The sequence below is a fragment of the Solea solea genome, chromosome 12 (assembly GCF_958295425.1).
Source record: "Solea solea chromosome 12, fSolSol10.1, whole genome shotgun sequence".
In the NCBI taxonomy this organism is placed as follows: Eukaryota; Metazoa; Chordata; class Actinopteri; order Pleuronectiformes; family Soleidae; genus Solea; species Solea solea.
The window spans coordinates 11,963,785-11,986,661 of NC_081145.1; the positions used below are offsets into that span (position 1 = coordinate 11,963,785).

General features: G+C 40.7%; 1 protein-coding gene and 1 long non-coding RNA gene across 16 annotated transcripts in view; one reads left to right on the forward strand and one right to left on the reverse strand.

The window, feature by feature from the left end:
- LOC131469562 (pleckstrin homology domain-containing family A member 5-like) overlaps positions 1-9,850 on the reverse strand; it is a 75,688-nt gene extending 65,838 nt beyond the window's left edge. For 13 of the 15 annotated variants that reach the window (XM_058644649.1, XM_058644648.1, XM_058644650.1 and 10 more), the window contains exons 1-3: positions 9,714-9,850; positions 9,518-9,594; positions 7,251-7,308 (exon numbers count right to left, since the gene is read on the reverse strand). In XM_058644649.1, coding sequence (XP_058500632.1) covers positions 7,251-7,308; positions 9,518-9,594; positions 9,714-9,805 — 227 coding nt within the window. In that variant the 5' untranslated portion in view covers positions 9,806-9,850. The remainder of the gene's footprint in view (positions 1-7,250; positions 7,309-9,517; positions 9,595-9,713) is intronic. The other 2 variants (XM_058644653.1, XM_058644652.1) reach the window with 1 other exon arrangement.
- Positions 9,846-15,140, forward strand: LOC131469564 (uncharacterized). The gene is made up of 4 exons (XR_009241813.1): positions 9,846-9,992; positions 10,891-10,995; positions 11,125-11,200; positions 14,919-15,140. It is a non-coding gene; the product is annotated as an uncharacterized LOC131469564 (long non-coding RNA).
- The last annotated feature ends 7,737 nt before the right edge of the window (positions 15,141-22,877 follow it).

The window sequence follows — 22,877 nt, forward strand, 5'->3', positions numbered from 1 at the left end:
AAAGTGCTTCATGATCCTATATGAAAAACAGCTATGCCTTCCAACCCTAAGAAACTAATCCTTCCCAGAAGATACAATGGGAAACATCTACTATATTGGAATAGACTAACTTGGTATGATGTGGATTTTTATAGAGAAACTGTCTTAATCAGCGCCTGAGGCAGAAAACACCATTAGAGGATCTTTTACACATGTCTTCTCTCTCACACACACACACACACACACACACAAAGAGCACATCCCAACACCAAAACACATGGACATGCTTTTTCTCCCAGTGCTAGCCAAATGGCAGGGACCCCACAGTGATTGAAACATCTGAGAGCAGCTCAAAGCCTGCTTTGTCTGTCTATCTCCCCGTCAGCACCAAGTGTCACAATAGGACGTTATGGAGCCAGAGATGAGGATGATGTACGGCAGAACCAGATCCACTGGTTTCCCTTTTAAATCACATCCCACACGTACAGTAAGTAAGCTGCATGAATACCAAACACTGACAGAGCAAGTGAGTCAGGAGTCACAGTCATCTAGGCCAACCCCTGCTGAGGGGGTGAGTAAGTACAATTTGAATACAGGCATGATTGTGCCCAGCGGATAATCCTCGGCCATCTATATGGGAATGTCTTACTTACTGGAGACAATCCCAGCTGACACAGGATGAAAGGTGGGGTACACAATGGACATGTCGCCAATCCATCACAGGGCCAACATATAGAGACATTCACACCTAGAGTCAACCTAGAGTGTCTAATTAACCTCTGCATGTTTATGGACTGTGGGAGGAAACCCACGTGCACACATAGAGAACGTGCAAACTCCATGTAACCTGGGTCTTTTTGCTGTAAAGCAACAGTGCCACTGTGTGGCCCATGCCACTTTCAGCTCGTTAGTATTAGGCGTTTTCTGGTTGACCTATTATGTCACAGGCCAAAATAACCTTAGCTCCAAGTTGATACCATGTCAAGCATCATGCCATGTCCTTCTACCATCCATCCACCTCAAAATATTCAATATTTAAAGCATAAACTTGTATCCTCATCAGTCCAGAGTGCACAGTTGTGGATTACACCATGTTTTTCCTCACTATTGTCTGCTTCTTACGTGTACCAACTTCTTCTGGGTCAAAGTCTGGTGGCGGGAACTGTGGAGCATGCACATGAGTGAGTGCCTTGGTCAGTTTTGGCCCAGTTGAACATTAACATTCAATATAATCGTGTGCTTAAGTTACCTCCAGGATGTTGAATAGTTCATTTGCCCATCGGTGTAAACGTAGTCAGACAGCAAGAAGTGCAGCCTGTCAGCCAGTGCGCGCTGGGATGTACTGTGGTTCAAGTAAACCAAAACATTTAAGAACCTTGCCCTACTTGTTCCCTTGTGATGATTATTTGTGAAAATAGTCAGTTGGTACTGATATAAAGCAAATGTGAGGGAAAAAAAGTCAAATATATATATTATATATATACTATATAATTATTTCAGCAATAAAACTATTATTTTATACCATGAATGAAAAACTATGTTGGTTTTGTGGTATTTGGCCTCAGGTCAGACACATTTAGTATCTAGCAAAGAACTGTAAATACTTTTTAATGTGTACTTGGCTGCATATCATAAAACAACACATTGTATAGATGGAGTCACTGATGGACCTGGCAGAGTTTTAGTGTTTAATATACCATGTCCACTGATTTAGTGCGGTGGCTTAGCATTTAACTGTTGACTGGAAATATCCTCGAGGAGTCCCCACATACAATTTTACACCCGCCAGCTAATCAGACAGGAAAGCATTTTCTATTTCCATGAAAGAGCACAAATCACTTCCTAAACAGAAACCTGAGTTGTAATGGAGGATTACGCTGATGGTTAGCAGTGTAGTAATAACACTCTAGCCTGCTGAAATCCGAGAATCACTGAAACACACAGCTGTGACGGCTTTCTTTTGGCTAGGGAGCACTTGATGTGATGCACCAGAGCAAGAACTTATACCACCAAGTTGATATTTTACCTTTATTAGTCCAAATAAAGAAGCCATAACAGTGATTGTTTATTAAACTACTCAAAATAAAAAAAATCCTATCTTGCCTTTCATTCAATTCAAAGTCCTAAACAACTAGCCCTCTCTCTAACACTCCCACTTCTGACTGGATTTCCAGGGTTATATAATCAGAGAAGATGGCAGGGGTGGGTCAAAATATGGATTTGGATATGATAAATTGTTGTCCTTCCTCGTGCCATGCGAGAATCGATACGCCAGGGCAAATATCGATGTTTTAATTAACAAATGAAGGCGCTCTTACGTATACGGTCCCTGCCAGTTTCACTCGCCGGACATCGCCACTTTATGTTTATGTCTCTGCTCAAAGGACAGGAAGCCTCTCCAGAGAGTGAGAAGAACTGCTCAACACATCTGTGGACTAGCAATTTATTCCACCAGGGTCACCAGGAGGGCCCACAACATACTCAAAGACAATACACACTCCTGCCTTCAGGAAGACGCTACAGACGTGTGAAATCCAGAACCAGGAAGCTGACAAGCAGCTTCTATACGCACAGGTCATCAGACTCCTGAACTCCACACCACCTCCCCAACCCCCACATCCCACCACTTTTACTGCATTTAAATGCTAATCTGTTGCACAAGCACAGAGCACTTTACACTCTCTCAAGTTTTTTCAACACCACCAAGTGTGCAATATATCTACTCTTCTTTGATTTATTTGTTAATGCATGCCTCTCCGATTCTTTGATTCTTTGTTAAATTGTTTTTTTTGTTGGTACTTGGGAGAACAGCAAAGTAAGAATTTCCTTGCACCGTTGACCCTGTGTTTTTAATGTGTACATCACAAAGAACTTCTTGAATCTCGAGGGAAACTTGGGTAGAAGTTACTTGGCCAACGAAGAGGGAGTTTACAGCGGGATAATGATGGAGAAATCTACGTTAAGAGACGCCCAAACCACATTCAATACATAGACTTTATGCACTTTGTTCTCGAGTAAATAGAGAAATCCTCCACTTTTAATTGACAGACAAGTGATTGGAGAACCAAGAAATACGTAAGTAGGTGCTTGATGAAGGGATTGGGAGCAGGTGACTGGGAGAGACGAACGCAGGAGAGAAAAGAGGAGATGTAGGCGGAGAAGAAGGCGGAGCATGACACGCGTGACTTTATGTGCATTTTAACAATGGATCAAATGTGCAAGGGCTACTGTCTATACCAGGGGTGTCGTGCCAATGTCATTAACATGATCACAGTCTTAAGCAGCAACAATACATCTTTGTCTGTGTTAAACCTTTTGTATCTTTTAAACAAGAACCATTGGGCCAATTATTAGTCACAGGAAAGTCTTTGAACGGTTTTCATCACATTAGTTATTGTGGCAAAAAAAAAAAAATTTAACCATAGAGCTCTTAAAAGAGAGGATTAAATTATTTAGCTTTGAGTGACAATTACCATAATTGAATATTGATCCACAGGAGAGCGAGAAACCTGATGCTTCTAATGTACACTCTGTAAGCTTCTGTGTGGGGCTTTATGACAAAGAAATGAACTACATAGCGAAACACTACAGAGATTTTCTCATAATTGGTCAAATTCCATTTGACATGCTTTCCCGTGTTCAGAGTGATGAATTATGCAGAAGTAGAAGTGAGGAGCCTAATGAAAGCGGTGTTTACAGAGCAAAGAGTACACTATTTATATGTTATGCTGCACTTTGTTCTGATGAGCACTTGCAAAGCGGGAAGGTTTCTCTCAAAGGATACAGACAAAATCTCATCAAATTAAACATTAATAACCGGAGAACAATCCAGCTAAAATTTTAGCCTAATAGCACTGCAACGTATAAAGGGTCAGAAATTAGTCCTTAATCGTTTTTATTGCTCATGCAATGCCTTCAAAACAGGACACCAGCCCATCTCATTGTGTCATGCGTCCCATTAGTCCTGGCAGCAACCGTTCATTTCCCACACAGAATGAATAAGACAAAATCAGTGAACAGAAAGAAGGAACTGAAAAGAAATCATCAACAAACACTTTCTGAATCCGACTCATAATTAGGGCTATAATTGCTTCAATATAATCAGTCTTTTGCACCTCCTTCATACTTTTCATTCTGGCACTCATTTCTGAAAGGTCTTCAGTTCACGGGTTACAAAATGTCATTTACAGAGAGTGAGAAACGAAAAGTTTGTCTCATCTTGTTCAGGACAAGACCCGAGTCAAAATGTAAAATGATTATGTGTTAGAGGGAGAAAATTGGAAAGCACAAACCTGCCAGATGACATAGTCTTTCTTTCAAAATGCTATTTAGATTCCAAATTAAAACAACCTAAAAAGATAATGTACCCTGGGCGGGTGGTTGTAGAATTTAGTCAAGAAAATATCAATGGGCATTGACTTGATTCTGGGGCTGCAGTGCTTTAGTATTTGTGCTTTAGTGCAGTATTTTAGGTGCAGCATCACAGCACAAATACAAAAATTTTGTATTAACATTTGAAATGCAGCATCTTGACAGAAAGTAGTTAAGATTTAGTTACTGCTTGCAATCGTCTTAGTCTTAACTCCTACATTTCTGCATGTGGAGTAAATGAACAACCTGACTGCAGATTTGCACTTCCTTGTGCTGTTGTCACATATAGTTCACCAAAATAAAAAAAAACCCACATTGGCATTTAGCCACGACTGATTCAATTAACATCCACACACTGACCACTCACTCACTCAAAGCTCACACTGCCGCAGAATTCATCACATGGTCACTGCCTCACGACGACACCAACAACCTGCACTCTCCTTAACACATACCATCATGGAACAGACTACAGTACGTCAGTACAACCCGTGAACCCCGATGGTAGCGGCTGAGACACACAGTCAGCATGTGAATGGGCCAGAGCCTTTCCGATTTAAAATAAGGCTCAAACACAAAGTTTGTTTTGTTAATACTCATTCAAAATGCAGAAATACGAACCTAAACTTACTGTGCAACACAAGACACTGAATCCATTTGTCATCAGGCTAATGGTTTTGGGGCAGTTTTGAGAAGGTTTTATTCTGCCTGCCTCACATAAACCCTCGACATTTATTGCTTACATCCTGTCCAAGAAAGTTATCGCATAAACCTGTCAACAAACCTCTATGTAAATACAATGAGTCAGAATGAAATTTAAAAAAATAAATAAACATGGATTTATAGAGGTCAATGAATCAAAGCGGAGGGGCTTCTATACGAGACATCGGTGCAAAGCTGACAAATTGATCTTGTGCCTTGTTTATCAGTGCCGGCGGCCAGCTTTACGACACACACACACACACAGTTGTGATGACAACCACAAGTTGTAACTGGAATTCTAAACGCTCCTGCTGAGTAAAATAATAAAGTGAAACCTCCTGGTAGTCCCTGTAAAAAGGCTGGGAACGTGTGTGTTACTAACACAGTCCACAGAAGGCAGCCTTCAGCAATGTTGGTCATATTTAAGCATTATTATAGTCATATTTTCCACAGAATCTGTATCAGCTTCTTAGTAAAAGGGAACCAGATAAGCATGTATGTGTGTATTGTTCTACAAACACGATGATTTGTAACATTTTTTACTGATAAAATAAAGTTTTAATTTTAACCATATGAACACACACTGTTGTGTAGATTCTGCAGATTATTATCATTCAGCTAAACTGCTTGTTTTAAAGACAAACTTGTGAATAAAAGTTGTGTAGTACATGGTTTTCCCTTTGTTATTAAAATGACTGATCACAGAACATTGAATTAGGTTCAAATGAAAGGATTAATATATGATATGTTTCTGGTTCATGTTAAGAAGAACGTTGAATGATCAATAATAACAATAATAACCATACAGTCTACACTCTCCTAATGTGCACACCAGGTTTACCTCGGTACAGTGATCTCTCAGAGTCACCAGGACTCAAAAGCAAAGTTGTTAATTAAGCCGCAGCATCTGAAGACACAAATTCTGTCTTAAATGTGTTGAAATGCCGGCACATTTAGCAGAATACACAACAAGTTTGCTGTTAGTGAACTGAGCCAGCATCGCAGAGATCAGCTAATGAATGCCATCCACATTTTTTCCATACACTAAAAGGGCCGCGATACTGGAACATAAAATAATTGCCTCTCACTCAGAGTGTCTGGCAACCTGCCACATGAAGCTCCTCAAGTTGATGAAGAAAGGCAAAAGGTAGAGCGAGGATTCAGTGAGTTTAAAACGTAATCATATCCTACATTTGCAAAACTGTTTATTGCAATAACTTGCAATAAGTGGCATACATTAGTATTTTCACCAAGGTGTTCATCTGCTAAATGCTGCGTGAGAGACCTATTTCATTAATCTCATATGCTTTCATGGATTTAAAACATTCTGGGGCAGATTATGAATCAGTGCGAACAGAATGACAGCACGTGTGATCTTCGTTGAGTCGCTGCTCATGTACGCAGGCTGCCAAGGAGGAGGAGAGAGGCGAAAATGTGAAATACACTGTAGTTCAAAGTCAACGCAAACGAGCCAATGACTAATGTGGTTTGTTCTGATCCTGGTCTTCAAACAGAGAAGAGCACAAATGGAACAAACTAAAGTCTTTTAGCGGACATGGGGGGGGGGATATATATCACATGTTCTCCTGCCTACACAGCTGCTGCACATGAGCATACTGGGTGTGTGTGTGCTGTTTGAGCAAAAACAATGAAAGTCTTTTCAATTTCCTGTCGTACCTTATGCTGGCATGTACCTGAGAAATATCTTTCCAGCACACGTGTGATTTTAAACAGTGAACAAACCATGTAAATCCAAACATCGAAGACAACTGTCAGAAAAAAACGGGGCTGGGCTCAGCTTAGAGCAGGGGTAAGTCTGAGTGAATAAGACCAGCTCAGAAGAAAACAGCAGCCACACTTTGTCCATGTCTGTCTCGTATTTGCACAGTGTTCCCGTGTAATGATTAACTTTTGGAACAGGCCTCTACAGAAAGCACAGAAATGGGGAGTAAAGGTTCTAAATTTACAGCCGTGCAATGTTTAACTCTGATACACACCGCGTTCCCAGCAGGCATTTCAATTAGCTCTTCTTGCATTTCAGGCAAATGAAATGAAAATAAATAATTCCCTGTGTATACCCGACACACTGTGGTGATATGTAAAGTCAAAGTGCAGTGGAATTTATATGGCATGTTGAGATAATGTTCCAGGTCCCGTGTTTATGAGGAGTGTGTTGTCACCGAGAGTGTTTCACTCACTTGATAAAGCACCGCGCTCCTTCAAAGGTATATCCTTCTTCCCATCCAGTGGGCAAGTCTGTGGCAGAACGAGAGGTGGAGAAACTTGTCAACACAAACTAAACGGAACAAACAGATGTGGGTTTCAAATGAACTCGAACTGCTCGTCAGACAAATTAAGCAATTTGTAGATTCCACTTCCAGAGCTGCAACAAATTATTATTTCAATTACTGACTAATTGTTGACTGCTGTTTCTAATTAGTGGGCAAATCGTTTGGACGATTAAATGTCGGGAAACCGTAAAATTCACTCATCACACTTTCCTACAGCTCAAGGGGACGTCTTCAAATTGAATGTTTTGTCCGACTAGCAGTCCACGTTCAACTGATTAATGTACTATTACATGACAACAGTTAGAACCTCCCCACAAAAACTGTTAAAAAAGAGTAAAAAATGATGAGCAAGTAAAGTTATCAGTCAAAATTGAAAGTTAATGCAATCAATGAACAATAACTTAAGCTTGACCTTTGCTCGTGAGACACTTCTTAAGCTATTATGACGAATGTAAAAAAAGGGAAAGTGTTTACACAATTTGTTAATCTGAGACATATTTAGACTTTTGTTGTATTGCAACTGAAGACAATTCAGTGAAATAATTGGTTAGCACTCTTGCCTTTGCAGCAAGCAGACCCAGGTTTGTGACCCAGCTGAAACAAGGGTCTTTCTGCATGGAGTTTGCATGTTCTCCCCATAGTTGCAGGTTTTCTCTGGTTTCCTCCCACAGTCCAAAAACATGCAATATGGGGATTAAGCAAATAGGACACTCTAAATTGACCATGTGAGTGTGAGAGTGGATGGATCCACTCTATGTGGCCCTGTGATGGACTGGCAAACTGTCCAGGGTGTACCCTGCCTATTGCCTTATGTCACCTGAGATTAGCACAGCGCCCCACGCAACCCTCATGTTGAGGATAAAGCGGTAGAAGATGGATGAAAACTCTAATAGTATCAGTCTTGCTAAAATGCAGAGATTACGCACAGCTGTGAGAATAATCTGCAGAACATTTATGTGGAAGCTGCTACGGCACAAGATAAAGTGAAACTGAAAGAAGCTAAAATTAACATTAATTTTGATATATAAGGCTGTTTATATAAAGCTTTCTGGACATTAGAGCTTCCATTTACCACACAAAACCTTTTCTTTTCTAAGATTTTTCTTGAAATCATTTAACCTTATATTTGCCCAATTTAGCCATCCCAAATTTATAACAACATATTTTTCATGATCTGCCCACATCTGCATTAGCCCGCAGTGCATTTTCCACGTGAACCATATATGCCGACTGCACTCATTCCCAGTACCACAACACTTTTCTGTCCACATGGTGTCATGCTCTTGTTTTTGGTCAAAAGGGACAATGCAGAAAACCGTAACCATGGAAACGTGCTTGAGATTATATGAGGAAGTCCACCAGTCCCTGCATGAGTACGAGTCTGAGCTCAAAATTAATTCCTACTAAGAAATGCCCACTCCTTGAATGGAATATTAGATAATTATGAATGAGTGGAACTAGACTGAAGCAGAAGCTCATTTAAGTCTGAACCTCAAGCTTGTGTGCACATACAGAAACACAAAACTGCTCTCCATGGATCACTTATGGTGACTTTTGAACAAATAAAACAAAAGGAACAATCACTATTTATTGTCTTTGATAACAGTGCACATGTTCATGTTGTGATGTTTATTTTTTATTTTTTTCAACTGTGAAGTCAAAGCATTGATAAAGAGCACTGTTGTGTGCGTCCTTTCTGAAAACATGTCTCTGGAGGAAGACAAAACTAACCTTTACTAGCTTCTCAGTGTCTGCTACTGCTGCTGCTCGTCACACGTCACTTTCGGGATAACACCGGTCCTGTCAACTACACGACTAAGTTTAGCAGTTATTTTTCACTCCGGAATTAAAATAAATACTTGACTGACGCGGAATAATTCACACGCTGTTATGTCGTCTTTACAAACACGGCGTCAACCAACGTCTCAGTCCGCAAGTTAAGTGGCCGACTGAAGAGGCTCAGGAGTCCGGCAGAGGTGGCCACGAGAGCGCCAAGAGCCCACTCACACACACCGCATGGGTGTCACAGCCTCGCTCTCACACACACAAACACACACACAGCGTGGGTAGTGTCGTTTTTGTCTGTGGGCAGCAGCAGCAGCAACAACAACAACAACACACGAGAGACATGGAAGCCGACAGAGAAACTTGACCGCCGTTACGTGACACCTCACCTGGAGTTTTCCTGTGCCCGGTTATCACCGCCTCGCCGCTCACTGGATGCAGCCAGGTTGTACTCTTGGCTTCTTCGCTGTTGGGAGAAGGAAACGCGTTCACTACTAATTACACGGCGACTTCGCGTGACCCAGGAACGGACAGATATGACTCGTGCTGTGTGGGGGGGGGGGGGGGGTTGGGGGGGCTACTTACTTTACGAAGAAGAGCCGTCCATCCCGAGTCACCCCGTAACTCCAGGAAGACGGGAGACAGGAAATCCAGTCGGGCTGTAGCTCCGCCGCCATGTCTGGCAGTAACTGTATGACAGTTGCGCGGCTCCGCTCTCTCTCAGCAGCGCGTACACGGAAACCTTGGCAACGGCGGATGGTAGAGGAGAGCGAGAGAGAGAGAGAGAGAGAGGGAGAGAGCACAAAGGGGGGAGACAGGCAGGTTTAGATGAATGATCATCATCTCACTGACTTACTGTCAAAAGTAAGTTTTATTTGTAGGAAAATGTTAAAATAATGCACTTAAACTTATTTTTTTCTGAATGACCGTGTGTCTGTGGATGAACTTCCATCACTCAGTCATAACATTGAAGCTAGTTGTCACTTTAGTTATCAATTTGTTAGGTACACCTGTCCAATTGCTCTTTAAAGGTTCAGTGTGTAACATATATGGGTTGTTTTTTTATCATATAGTCCAAAATGATGTTTGTAGAAGTGTATAATTGGACTTCTTAGCCTCATAATAAGCTTTTTTGTACATATTTTCGCCATCTTGTGCTGTCATGTTTTTTTAGACCAGCCAAGATGTGTGTCTCATATTTTGAAGCAGAGGCTTAGTGGGCAGCTAAGAACAATATCCTTTATGTTACAAGGTATGCAAAAGATTATCTTTGAATGCACAACATATAAAACCTTGAAGCAGATGCACATAATATGTATGTATATATAATGTGGCCATTGGCTGTGGAGTTTTCATTGCAAGAACATATCGTTTAGTGTACAGGTTGTAGCAAAGGTAAAGAAGGAAATGAGAAGAAGTAATGGGTGAATAAATCTATTAAATCTATTAAACCCATTAACTAACTAGCCAGATTGCAGCTGGAGCAAAGCAACTGAGAAAAGTAAGGTGTATTATTATTGTTATTATTGTTCCTATAGGTTATTGTCTGCTTTTGCTATTGCTGTTGATTTTCATTGTTCTGAAGAAAGACAGCTCTTCACATGGGGGCAGGGAAGGATTAACCAGCAGGGAGGCCCTGGGGCAGCATTGATCTCCTGGGCCCCTGTAGGCCTTCTTCACAGACAGCAGACAGTATAATCTGTTATTGTGTAAAAAGCTCAGGTGCTACAAAAATATTAACAATGGTTCCTCTCTTTTTAAGTGTCCGAGTGTCAAGTGCTGTCCGGTGAAGATTATCAGATTATCCATGCTGGAAATCCATCGTTAACAGTTGTTGACCCTTCCAGGAAGCCTTAAAATTGTGCAGGTAAAGACATCACTTAAAAGTATGTCTTACCACCATACAGTGAAAATCCTTGTTGTTCCTTGTTTTGACAAAGAAGTCAAACAATAATTGTCCTCTTTGCATCTGATGTGATTTTATGTTGCAAACCAGAGAGGCTAAATGAAAAGAGTTGTTACCTCATTGAGAAGTTGAGAAGATGTGCTGCCTGTCCCCTGCAGTTCTCCAGGTAAAAACCACACTCACACATTATAGTACATAGCTTTCTTGTTCCATTACCTACTGAAACATTTATAAATGATCTTGTATTGTAGGCAATAACAATACAAGTAAGTGTAAGGTTTGCGTACAACAGTCTTAGAGCCCAGTGACTACAGATTATTTGTCGTATTGCATTCATGCACAGACACAATGTCTGTGATAAGAGATTACATTTAGAAAGATTAAGTCGGGGAATAAAGGACACCATGATGGATACCAGGTATCTGAGATACTGTCCAACGAACATGAATGCTTAAAAACAGAAATTTTGATTTTTATAACTGATATTTGACACAGTAAATTCAGGTCTTGGTCAGTCCTTGATGCCCTATTGAGCATGTTTCAAAACCATTCAAGTCGTGCAAACCAGATCACCCATGCCAGGCCTGGAGCTTTTCTGGTCCCCCAAGTCCTGCTGCTCTCTGCTTATGTTATAATTCCGCCCTCAGTGGAGGCACTCCCAGGCAGACCCAGGCAAGGTTCCTCTAGTACACCCACACTTCCGACTCAACCTCTAGGTTCTTGTTTTCCACCTTCTGTCATTGTGCTGTGAAACTGCAGTGTAAGCCTTTCACACCAGATAAAGACACGTCATCTAACACCGCTGTAGCAGGCCTGTTTGTTGGCATTCTGTTCCTTTGTGCTCTGGACATAGGCTACTGAAGGTGTGTGGGGGTGTGGGGAGGTGGACGTATCTGCCAACTGCTAGGTCATATGCTCAGGAGGCTAAGTGTAAAGGATGGAGAAAAGGAGTGATGCTTCACTTAGTCAGACAGTCAGTCAAACACTGAGTCCTTTGTCTTCTACCTGGGGTGGGATAACACAGCTTTCTGGCAATGTAGGCACACAAAAGAGTGGCTTGTTTTCCCCAGGTAGGGAAGACAATTGTCTGTGTGAGTAAAAAGAACATAAAAAATATTCAGCAAAGCTGGGCTTCATGTGCCCTTTTGATTAACCTCATATTGATTTGAGATGGCGTGCAGAGGCTCTGTTGCATAATGCATGAGTAAATACAAGCAACACCCTAACCTTCAAAATGAATATGGGAAAAGTTTTTTTTAAAAGTTCAGTTTTTCTTTTTTAGACATGACTTGCCTAAGCACATGCTACCTGTAGTGTCAGGTAATAAGGGCCAATGAATGATGTCCACTCATTTAAGAGTAAAGACAAGTGGAAGCGCTGGAACAAACATTTGTCAACTGCAGCCCACAGTGGAAAACCAATACATTAACTTAAAGTGGCTCCCACTTTAAGTTAATGAGACAAAGTATGTTTGTCTTTCTGCGAATGCTAGAGCCAGGAGGACACACACACACACACACACAGGGCGTAGTTTATAAACCTTTCTCCACAGCGTCTGATTGAGTAAAAGATAATGGAGATAATTGGAGAACAAACCACATAACACATTTTTTTTTAACACATAAAGATGATTTATAGCTGATTATCCATTTTGTCAGGAAACGGGATCCAAAAAAACAAAAACCCTGACCCATATAGTAGACGAGGCGCTCTTCACTTTATATACAAATATGGAGCTGACTCAGCGGATTTTTCAAGGAACTGAAATCTTAGAACATTCTCTTTTTTTCTTGTGTATACAAAGCTACTTCCTCACAGACAAAAAAAAAACAGTTAGCCGAATAACAGCACGCAATCAGCCATTCAAAGTCACACAAAGGAGAAAATATTAGTTCCCAGTCTCAATAATTAAACGTGTAAGAGGGATTTGGTTGGTTTACATTGTTCAACACATTCTTACAAAAATGTGATCCACCCTCGGTAAGGTGAGTGTTCTCTGCTCCTCCACATGGGCCAGACCTGAGGCATCAGAAAGTAATTAATGGTTGCACATTATCAAGCAGCTGTTGGAGGGCTTTGTTCTGGTGCCAGCTCAGCAGTAGCATTGTGTCTGTCTGTGCGAGGTTAGACAGAGACTCTCAACTTTATATTGGAGCCACTCGGCATCTGTGCACATCATCAAAAAGCCTACGCAGATTGAGCCATTTTTTAAGCCTCATTACTGTGCTTTGAAATTGGTCATTGTTAATTTGGACATTCTGTTACATTACCACTTAAATAGTGCTGAGGGAAAAAATAAGGTATTATGTGTCAAACAAAGCAAAATCAAGCCATATATATATATAAAAGCATCTTCTAACATAACAAAGCAACTTCCTGTGAAACTGTATGTTTGCTCAATCACGTTCACATGATGTCATGCGCCTCTCCAATTGCAACACACAATATCTTTAACTGGCATCCACAACCCACAAAACCAGTACAGATATTAAGCCCAGTCAAGTCAGCAGTAAAGGTTATAGGAAAGTCTGGAAAAATGGTATCATATATAATTCAGTTATAAGTTGCAGAAGCTTGCAGTATAAGTAATAAAGATGAGATAAATATGGGTACACTTTGAATGTGTGTGTGTGTGTGTGTGTGTGGGGGGGGGGGTCTTGAAAGATGGTGTAATTCTCACAGTTCACTTCTGAATCATTAAACATGCTCCTCTGAATCACTGTTACTCACGGTCTCTTGAAAACCCAGCCCACAAATGCTTCTCTGTTCACCGCAGTCATGACCTCACTGAGTCCACAGCCTGTTTGGGTGCAGCCCAAATGTTTTCCTTTCCAAGTTTTATGAGATTTCCACTACTGATATGTGTCATTAAGGACTGACTGAGTGAGTGCTGTGTTTGTAATTAGAGGATTCTGTTGGTTGCCTCAGACAGTTGTAACTGTAATGATTGCTAGAGGAAATGTATTAAATCTCTGTTGTGGTGAAAAGGAAAATAAATAAAGCAGGGTTGTTGGTTTTTTTCTTACCCTACTGAGTCTTATTTTACAATGTAAAGTGAAAACAGAGCCTCACCTGTGTTCGGTGGGATACTTTATTGAGGCTTTCGGTCGTAGGTTTACTGTTTCCTTCTGCAGTTTAACTAGAGCCTCAGCAGAATTAGACAGGGTTCATACAGACAACCAACGTTGAGCTGCTCAAGACTAGAGCAATTCAATGTCTTATCATCTTAATCTTACAAATGTTCTCTTTAGTCAATGAAATGAACAAACCTCTCTGGCTCTGTGTGCATCAAACATCTCATTATTGTTTGCTCTTTGTACTCAAATGGATATATTATATGTGTGTCAGGAGTTAAAAAAATCACTCACTCGTGTCATTAGCAGATTTTCCACTGATTACAGATGAAATTATTATTCACTAGATCCTGCAGTGGTGATCAGGTAACAGAGATTATTAATTAAGATGAGGAACTACTTAACATTGACCAGGGTCTTGAGCTCCACTTTGATATACAGCGTAGAAACAACCTGACAACATGCAGTGCTCATTAAAGCTTATGGCATGTGCTGACATCACAGATCTTGATGTGCAGACCCTCCTGGTTTCATCTTATTGAGTGCACGCCTCTGCTCTCTGATGTACTTGCGCTCAAGTAGCAGATTATAGATCAGTTCCTGAGGAATGACTTCAGGCCAAGTGCTGGTGTGACTGAAAAGTCATGATTATCTGACTCTATAGAGTGGAATAAGGCTACATTCCACTGCAGACATCTTGAACGTCTGACGTGATCTACAGTCACAATTAAGATGTGGATATGAAAGAAACTGCAGTACATAGATTTAATATGGACACAAAAATGTTCATCTTTTTTTTTGTTCTTCCAGACACATAATGGCTTTGCATTCGTCAAAATGTCTCAGTATGCAGTCCTCCCCTATTGACTCACACATCCTGTGTGTGATGGGAAAGCAGAGCAGTGTGACAAAGGGGTCACGAGCATCTTCTCAGAGCATCAAGGGTCATGTGAGCGACAGTGAGAAAGGCTCCGGTCCAGGAATAATACTTCAAGGCAGATGGCAAAGACTCCTTGAGGACAAAACTTGTATTCCCAAAAGATTCTGGAGCATTGGACAATAAAGTCCAAAACATTTCTGATTCTAAGCCACCACTCTCTTCAGTATCCACTGTTTCATATTCATTTTTCCTAGTAAATGACAGGAAAATAAGAGCATTTTTTATAGTGTGCACGCACTGTGGCATCAAAGTGATGTGATCGTAGCCAGAACAGTATAAAAGAAAGCCTTTTAAAATATTGTGTCCACATTATGTGCTCAAGGACATTTTTGTTTATGTTGAATCCATAAATAAAAAAAAGACTTCTTTGTCTACCTGTGGCCTGTAAAGAAAAAAGACTGCCTTAAAACCCTAAAGTCCAAATGAGATCTTTTATTAAAGCAAGGACATGTATGACCTAGTGTTTGACATCACAGCACATCTTTATGTATGAACATCTGCTCCTCTTGAGGCTATTTTGGGCTGGGAGCTTTTTTTTAAATATTCAAGGTCACAATAAAACTATGAGCTCTGCACAACCACTGTCATGATCAAACTGACTTTAGTAGTTTTCCCTGTGTTTGTATTACATGAAAAAAAACTTTTTCAGTTGCATGCTGTTGCCTTTTATTAGGATTTCTTCACTTGCACTGTTCTGAATTAAAAATAACACAAACACAAGAAGCCGCTCTGTCGACCTGCATAAGCAGCGCCTGAGTGTCGATTCTTGTGTTGGTGAGTTTATAATCATGTTGTTCAGTGGAAAGTGTAATAATAAATCCACTCACATCAGTGGAACCCAACACTATTTACTGGAGAGAATTCTCTGCTTTATTTATTTGTTTACTGATGCCAAACGCTGTAGTAACTTTGTGAAATGTGAGATGCATGGAGCCGACCCCGACCCCGTATGCAGCCAGAAACCATACAACTCATCATGTTCTGTTGACATGTTCTACCACAAAGGAGGCTCAGACTTTACTTACTGCATGCTGATAAAACAACCCAAGCAAAACAGAGCATTCACGAGTCACTGTAGGTCACCAAAACCCTCCACAATGTGTTCATCTAGTGTTTCAAAATGTTTTAATTAGATGAGTTTAGTAATGTGTGTGAAACAAAGCCTTTAATGGATTATTGAACGCAGAATCATTGAATAAAAACCCATTTTTAGAGTGTCTTGCTTTTTTCTGGTGTGGCAGATTGCACATTGTGCTGAGTCAGCGTCACCTCTGATTCCACACATATTTAGCCGCAGTGAGGTCACTGTTTTCTTTGGATCCCTAAATATTAATCTATAAATACCGTAGAGTACAAATACATTGTTTGCTTGTTTACTTTTAACACCCATGAGTTGCCTCTTAATATTACGCCCACTTTAGCACATTACACCAGGATGAATGAGCGGCATAGGGTCCATATGCCTCGATTTAATTCGGAGCTTGAAATATCTGCATTCTCTGTATTATATTAGCTCTTCTTTTATCTCATACCTTGATTTTTCTGTGGGGCTTTTCCTCTGTGGGAAATTAAATATATAGTTGAGCTACGTGACAAGACGACCAGTGTCAGCAACAGTAAAAGGGCCGGGGCACTAAATTAGCTCTGAATCGACGAGTGGGAGTGATGGATTGTGAAGAATCTGATCTCATTTCCTTACTCATCGAGGCCCAGTAAACATCAAGGTAGTATATCACCGCCAAGGCTTTTGCTGCACATCACACAGAAGTGAAAAAAAATGGGTTTGTACTCACCCAACATCAGAACAAAAGGGTGAACATAAAAAACAGCATTCTGAAGTGTTTCATCTCCGAATATTCCTGAGAATTACGACATTTTATGTGAGAGCGACAGAGTGCGCCACAGTATGTCTGTGACGGCATATGAGACTAAATTTGTCAGACAGTGAGACGCAGCTGAGTCCTGTGGAGTGGTTGTGTCTGGGCCACTAAACATGTCCCATGTGGAGGAAAACATCGAGTAAGCTGAGCCATCTGCTTCCTGTGCGGAGACGCTGAGGCAAAGCAGGCAAGGGAAACGTTTTTTTTTTTTCTTGTGACAGCTTCACTAATCAATAAGTATTGATTCCACACTTATCTTGAATACAGTCTGGTTGATGAGATGCTGCACGAGAGCAAGAGAGAGGGAGAGATGTCAGCAGGGTGCACGGTGTGGTGCGTAAAAAAGACACTGTACTATATGTGCAAAAAAAAAAACAAAGGTTCAAAGGGAAACGCACAGACAGATATACAAGAGCAGATATGCACAGATTTGGATCATCACAAACGTCAACACAAACACACAACTGAAGACAGACAGTGACTCCGCCAGAGGACTTTAAAGGCTGGACTTGTCGAAGCTTGCATGGACAGTTATCCCCCTTTTTATCCTCGCCACCATCCATCTCGAAACCTCCTCCCTGTGCTGCTCTCACTCCTCATGCATGTTGGAGGCCGACAATGAATCAGTGCCTGGTCGACCGGGCGGCTCACGTTCAGTCGCTGTGCTCAGCAGAAAACATAAAATTGAGAGCCAGAATACCTATGAAGTAACCTTGAGTGGACGGCTGAAAGGGTGGTGACATATGAATCCTTTCTTAAGTCTCACAGACTTATAAAAATGGTTCATATAAATGCACTGTAATATTCATTCACCAGTGTTTCACCTGCTCTTTTTACACTTCATATTCACATGTGCATTGTGTCACATTGACTCTCAGGCCAATCCTTGCTTTATGGAAAATGAGATATGCCATAAACGGCGGGATTATTTATCTTCTGCTTTTACATTCAATGTTTTAAAGAAACCAGAGTCAGTCAAGGGGATGGATTTCTTTTTTTCTCTAAAGCCAAGTGAATATTTACTGCCTGACTTCTGCCTGGCTGCCTGCTTCTTACACATAGAGCGCTTTCTATGAATAAATCTTGTGACCAGGTGTTGATAACCACCCACTCATGACGAATCTTAATCATGACTTCCGGAAAAATGAAATCCATTGACACAACATGCTGAACTAAGACTGTGTCAGATTTCCCATGGATTACTTTGCTGTACTTTGGAAATCATCATCATCATCATCATCATTGCTCACTTTATCTCCTTTTAACTCCTCTTCTTGATTGACACATGATAAATGAGTGTGTCCCTCCTGGAAACAAAGTGTTGCAATAGAGAAAAAGACAACAGGGGCAAAACCTGGCTAAGGATTAGAGGAGGATTTGAATAACTGCATTTGTGAGTACTACAATGCAATTATAGTGCTGTACACAAAATGAGTCCCTTGATTCCTAATTTGCAGATCACGACTGCTGCGAAATGCAATTAATGGATTCCTGATTTATTTAGTGAGCTGTGATGAAGGAGTTCCTCTTAGCTCACTGTGGCAGACTGTAGTGTGAAATCTCGGCTGAGAATAACACCCTCTTTCAAAAGTTAGTTGTTCTGCTAAGGATATAAGGAGAGACATGAATTTAGACATGAGCAAAGTGATACATGCGCCCAAATTCTGTATCGATACCAAGTTAAATTTAGAAACAAGAAGTAGAGGTTGGCATCACCTGATATATCTCGTGTCACTCTGAGGTCCTCTGAGAGGACAGAAATGTCAAAACAGCTGGTGAAGAGCCTAGTGTTTGGAATGAGTCCGGCCCAGTGCCAGAGAAAGGGCACAGACAGATCTTCTCTTTTTTCTTTTGCAGACAGATGCCAACAGTCGGAAAGATACGAGACAACAAGATTCCCTGGATGATTGCCACATCCCTGCCCGCATGAGCACACTACTCGAGGATTGGTGGGGAACCAAGGTGCGTCCTGGAAAGATGTGGAGGTACGTTGTCAAACAGCCGTTGAGTTTTGAGGCTTTGTGGCTTTACTTAATGTTACTAATTCGGCCATGATGGGTATTCCAACATTTAAATGAAATGACGCTGGTGACCAAACATGTAAATGGAGTATGAGGAACCCAATCATTGGCTCAAATCCAGTGCATGATTGACATAAATGCACGCATGTCCAAGTCAAATTTGATTTTGAATGCCAGATATTATCAGTGTGAGAGTGCCTGGGCTTTTTGGCTGCACAGTGACTCAGCCTCCACCCATTCTTGCCTCAGCATAACAGGTGCTTACACTGTTTGCCATAAATCATGTCCCTGCCAGATGTTGCCAAGCAACTGATTATTCAGCACAACCTCCTTAATGAGCAAACTTAGAGTCAGGATGGCAGAGCTTATCTTGGTCCCGGTGGTCAGAGGAGTCCGCCAGCTCTCACACTCTGCTTGTAAAAACCAAGAGAAATACAATGTACTGTATATGACTGACTGTATATAGAAGTGAAAGCAGTCTTCAACTCCTGTTGTGAAGCCTTGAGATTCTCGAGACACTGGCTGTCAATAACACTAATAGGTGCTGTGCTTTCCCATCTATTTTCCTCTAAGTGGGAACATTCATTCATTGTCCACAGCTTTATCCTCCACATTGTGGGGCCACTGGAGCCAATCCCAGCTGACATAGGGTGAAAGGGCAGGCTAGAAATAAGTTGCCAGTCCATCGCCAACTGCTGCAGGTGGCAACTCCATCATACTTCCATCCTACTTCTGTCATACTTCCATCATGCTTCCTTCCTTCCTTCCTTCATATTTCCATCATGCTTGCTTGATACTTCCATCCTACTTCTGTCCTACTTCCGTCCTACTTCCATCTTACTTCTGTCATACTTCCATCCTACTTTTATCCTACTTCCAACATCCTTCCTTCATATTTCCATCATGCTTGCTTCATACTTCCGTCCTACTTCCATCTTACTATCATCATACTTCTGTCCTACTTCCTTCCTACTTCCATCTTACTATCATCATACTTCTGTCCTACTTCCTTCCTACTTCCATCTTACCTTCATCATACTTCTGTCCTACTTCCTTCCTACTTCCATCTTACTATCATCATACTTCTGTCCTACTTCCGTCATATTTCGATTATACTTCCATCCTACTTCCGTCCTACTTCCATCCTACTTCCGTCCTACTTCCAACATCCTTCCTTCATATTTCCATCATGCCTGCTTCATACTTCCGTCCTACTTCCATCTTACTATCATCATACTTCTGTCCTACTTCCTTCCTACTTCCATCTTACTATCATCATACTTCTGTCCTACTTCCTTCCTACTTCCATCTTACTATCATCATACTTCTGTCTTACTTCCGTCATATTTCGATTATACTTCCATCCTACTTCCATCCTACTTCCGTCCTACTTCCATCTTACTAACATCCTTCTTCCATCCTATTGCCATCCTACTTCTGTCATATTTCCATCATACTTCCGTCCTACTTCCATCTTACTTCTGTCGTTGCTTCATACTTCCGTCCTACTTCCATCTTACTATCATCATACTTCCATCCTACTTCTGTCATATTTCCATCATACTTCCGTCCTACTTCCATCTTATTTCTGTAATACTTCCATCCTACTTTTATCCTACTTCCATCATACTTCCGTCCAACTTCCATTATACTTCCTTGGCTTCATTTTTTGAAGCAAAAGACTGTCCATTTTTAAAATATACAGTTTATGATCGATATAAACAGGAAATGCTGAGACCACTGAATTAAAAATTATACAGACAGAAGAGTTTTGTTTACAAATGTCTTGTGTTGATAACCTCAGTTATGAAGTCCAATCAATTTGAATCCATGGACTACTTTACTTACTCTGATGATTAAAAATATTATTTCCTCTGAACAAACACTAATCTGCTGCCCCAACTACAAATAATGAGGCAGGTGCCTGCAATTACATGCTTTTTTTTAGACTGTCGGCAGGAGAGCAGGTGGTCAGGATTATTCTGTGAACTGACAACAGGAGCGCACAGTTACAAGGTCTAAATGTTCATGTAAATGGACATAGATGAATCGTCAGTATTTTTTCCTCAAGTAATCCAATTCAGAGTGAGAGGGGAAAGTACATTAAAAAAAAAGAATGCTGATTCCTGCTGCATTAAGTCGATGACCTGGAGGGATTGCACCTGCACACGTGACGTCATGTAATTCTCCGCTGCTAAATTTACCAGTTGCAAGTAGATGTTCCCTGACACAGGAGAACAGTTAACGGAGTTGAAATCATAACCAAATGTGATGATAAATAATTCACATGGCTGTGGAACATCCCTTATAAAAAATAGTGGTAGTGAGTTCAATGAAAATTGAATTATTAAAGTATGGTGCAGTGAGAGGTTTTTACGATCACAACAAGTATTGGGATAATAATGCTGTTAAATATTTCAGTCACAATATTCACACTATAAAATGTATGCACGTGTCTTTGATATTTCCAGTAATTTTTCATATGCCATAAATATCTCATGCTTCTGGTCCCTGTTGAGTAAATGAGATGCTCTCATGGGAGTTTACTGACAGAGCTTCAAGCTGCTGTAATGATAATCAAATGGACTATTAGCTGTAGCTGTACGCAAACCTTTGACTTTATATTACGTATATGTACAACTTGAACACACAAATCTCTTCTCTGTAACTAAAGCCAAAAAACTGGCACAAAATAAAAGAAAGCCTTGCGTCATGCTGCCTTGACCTGGTCAAAATATAGAGCGGCGAATGGCACAAATCATGATAATGGACTCCAAAATGACATATTGTCACTGGACGGCCAATTATAGCCCCTGATGTGTCTCTCTCTTATTATATATATATTAGGGATTCATCAAAAACTACATTATGAATGACCTACATTGTGGGACTCTGTCACTTCATTATGCCCTGCCGCTGCATAGAAATTGTAGTTATTACACTAAAACCCCAAATTAAGTGCCCAGAAAGGTTGTGCAAAACTTTAAACGAATCCTCATTAAATACAACCTTATTAAACAAGATTATGAGCTGTCTCATGCTTCCATTTCATACAGCATTACATTATTTTTTTAGTGCCAAACGCTTCACACAGCGGAACAGACGTCTGTGTGAACCACGCGATGGATCATTTTCATAGCTTTCATACAGAAGATCACAATTTCTGAAAATTACATCTATATGATATGTGTATGAAGTGTTTTGATGATGTGAGTTGTGGAAGTGAGATGCATGTAGGTAATGCTGGTTTAATTATTGATCAATGTGTGTTAGCAAATAATAAACTGTCTAATGAAGAGAGGATGGCTTATTTTAACGTGGAGGATAACAATGAAACACTCTCTTCTGGCTTGGAAATGTTATTTTTTTAGCTTTAGGTAACTTCAGGTCCTTTTTCCTATAAGTTCATAATGACAAAAAAACCACAATAACTTGTAAAACAGTCAGCTTCGTCAACTCACTTTAAAGAAACGCGAACAGACAGAGAGAGAAGTATTGTTCTTTAAGATCCCTGATTTTCTTTTTCTTCTGTCAAACTGGTTTTGTGTAATATTTGTTTTGGAGGTGTGGGCTGGACATGAACTACCTGCCTCAACATGTATGCCCTTGCACACACTGTATGTGTGTGTGTGTGTATCATCCGCATGACACATTCCAGGATGGATCTATATCTGTATCATCATGAGCTGAATAACATCTCTGCCTGCCCCTTAACTCACTGATTTCCCTTGTAACCGGCACACGAGCATTGTCAGAGAATGACGACTCGGACGCTCATTTTCTCTACCAGATGGCCACTTATTCAGGGCTTTAGCAAAATCTCCAGAATGGAGTAGCAAGAATACTAAGCAGCTGAACTTTCAGTCATAGTGATAAAGTACATTGTTTTTCAGTTAGAAATGATTTTTCTTATGACAAAGTTCTGCTT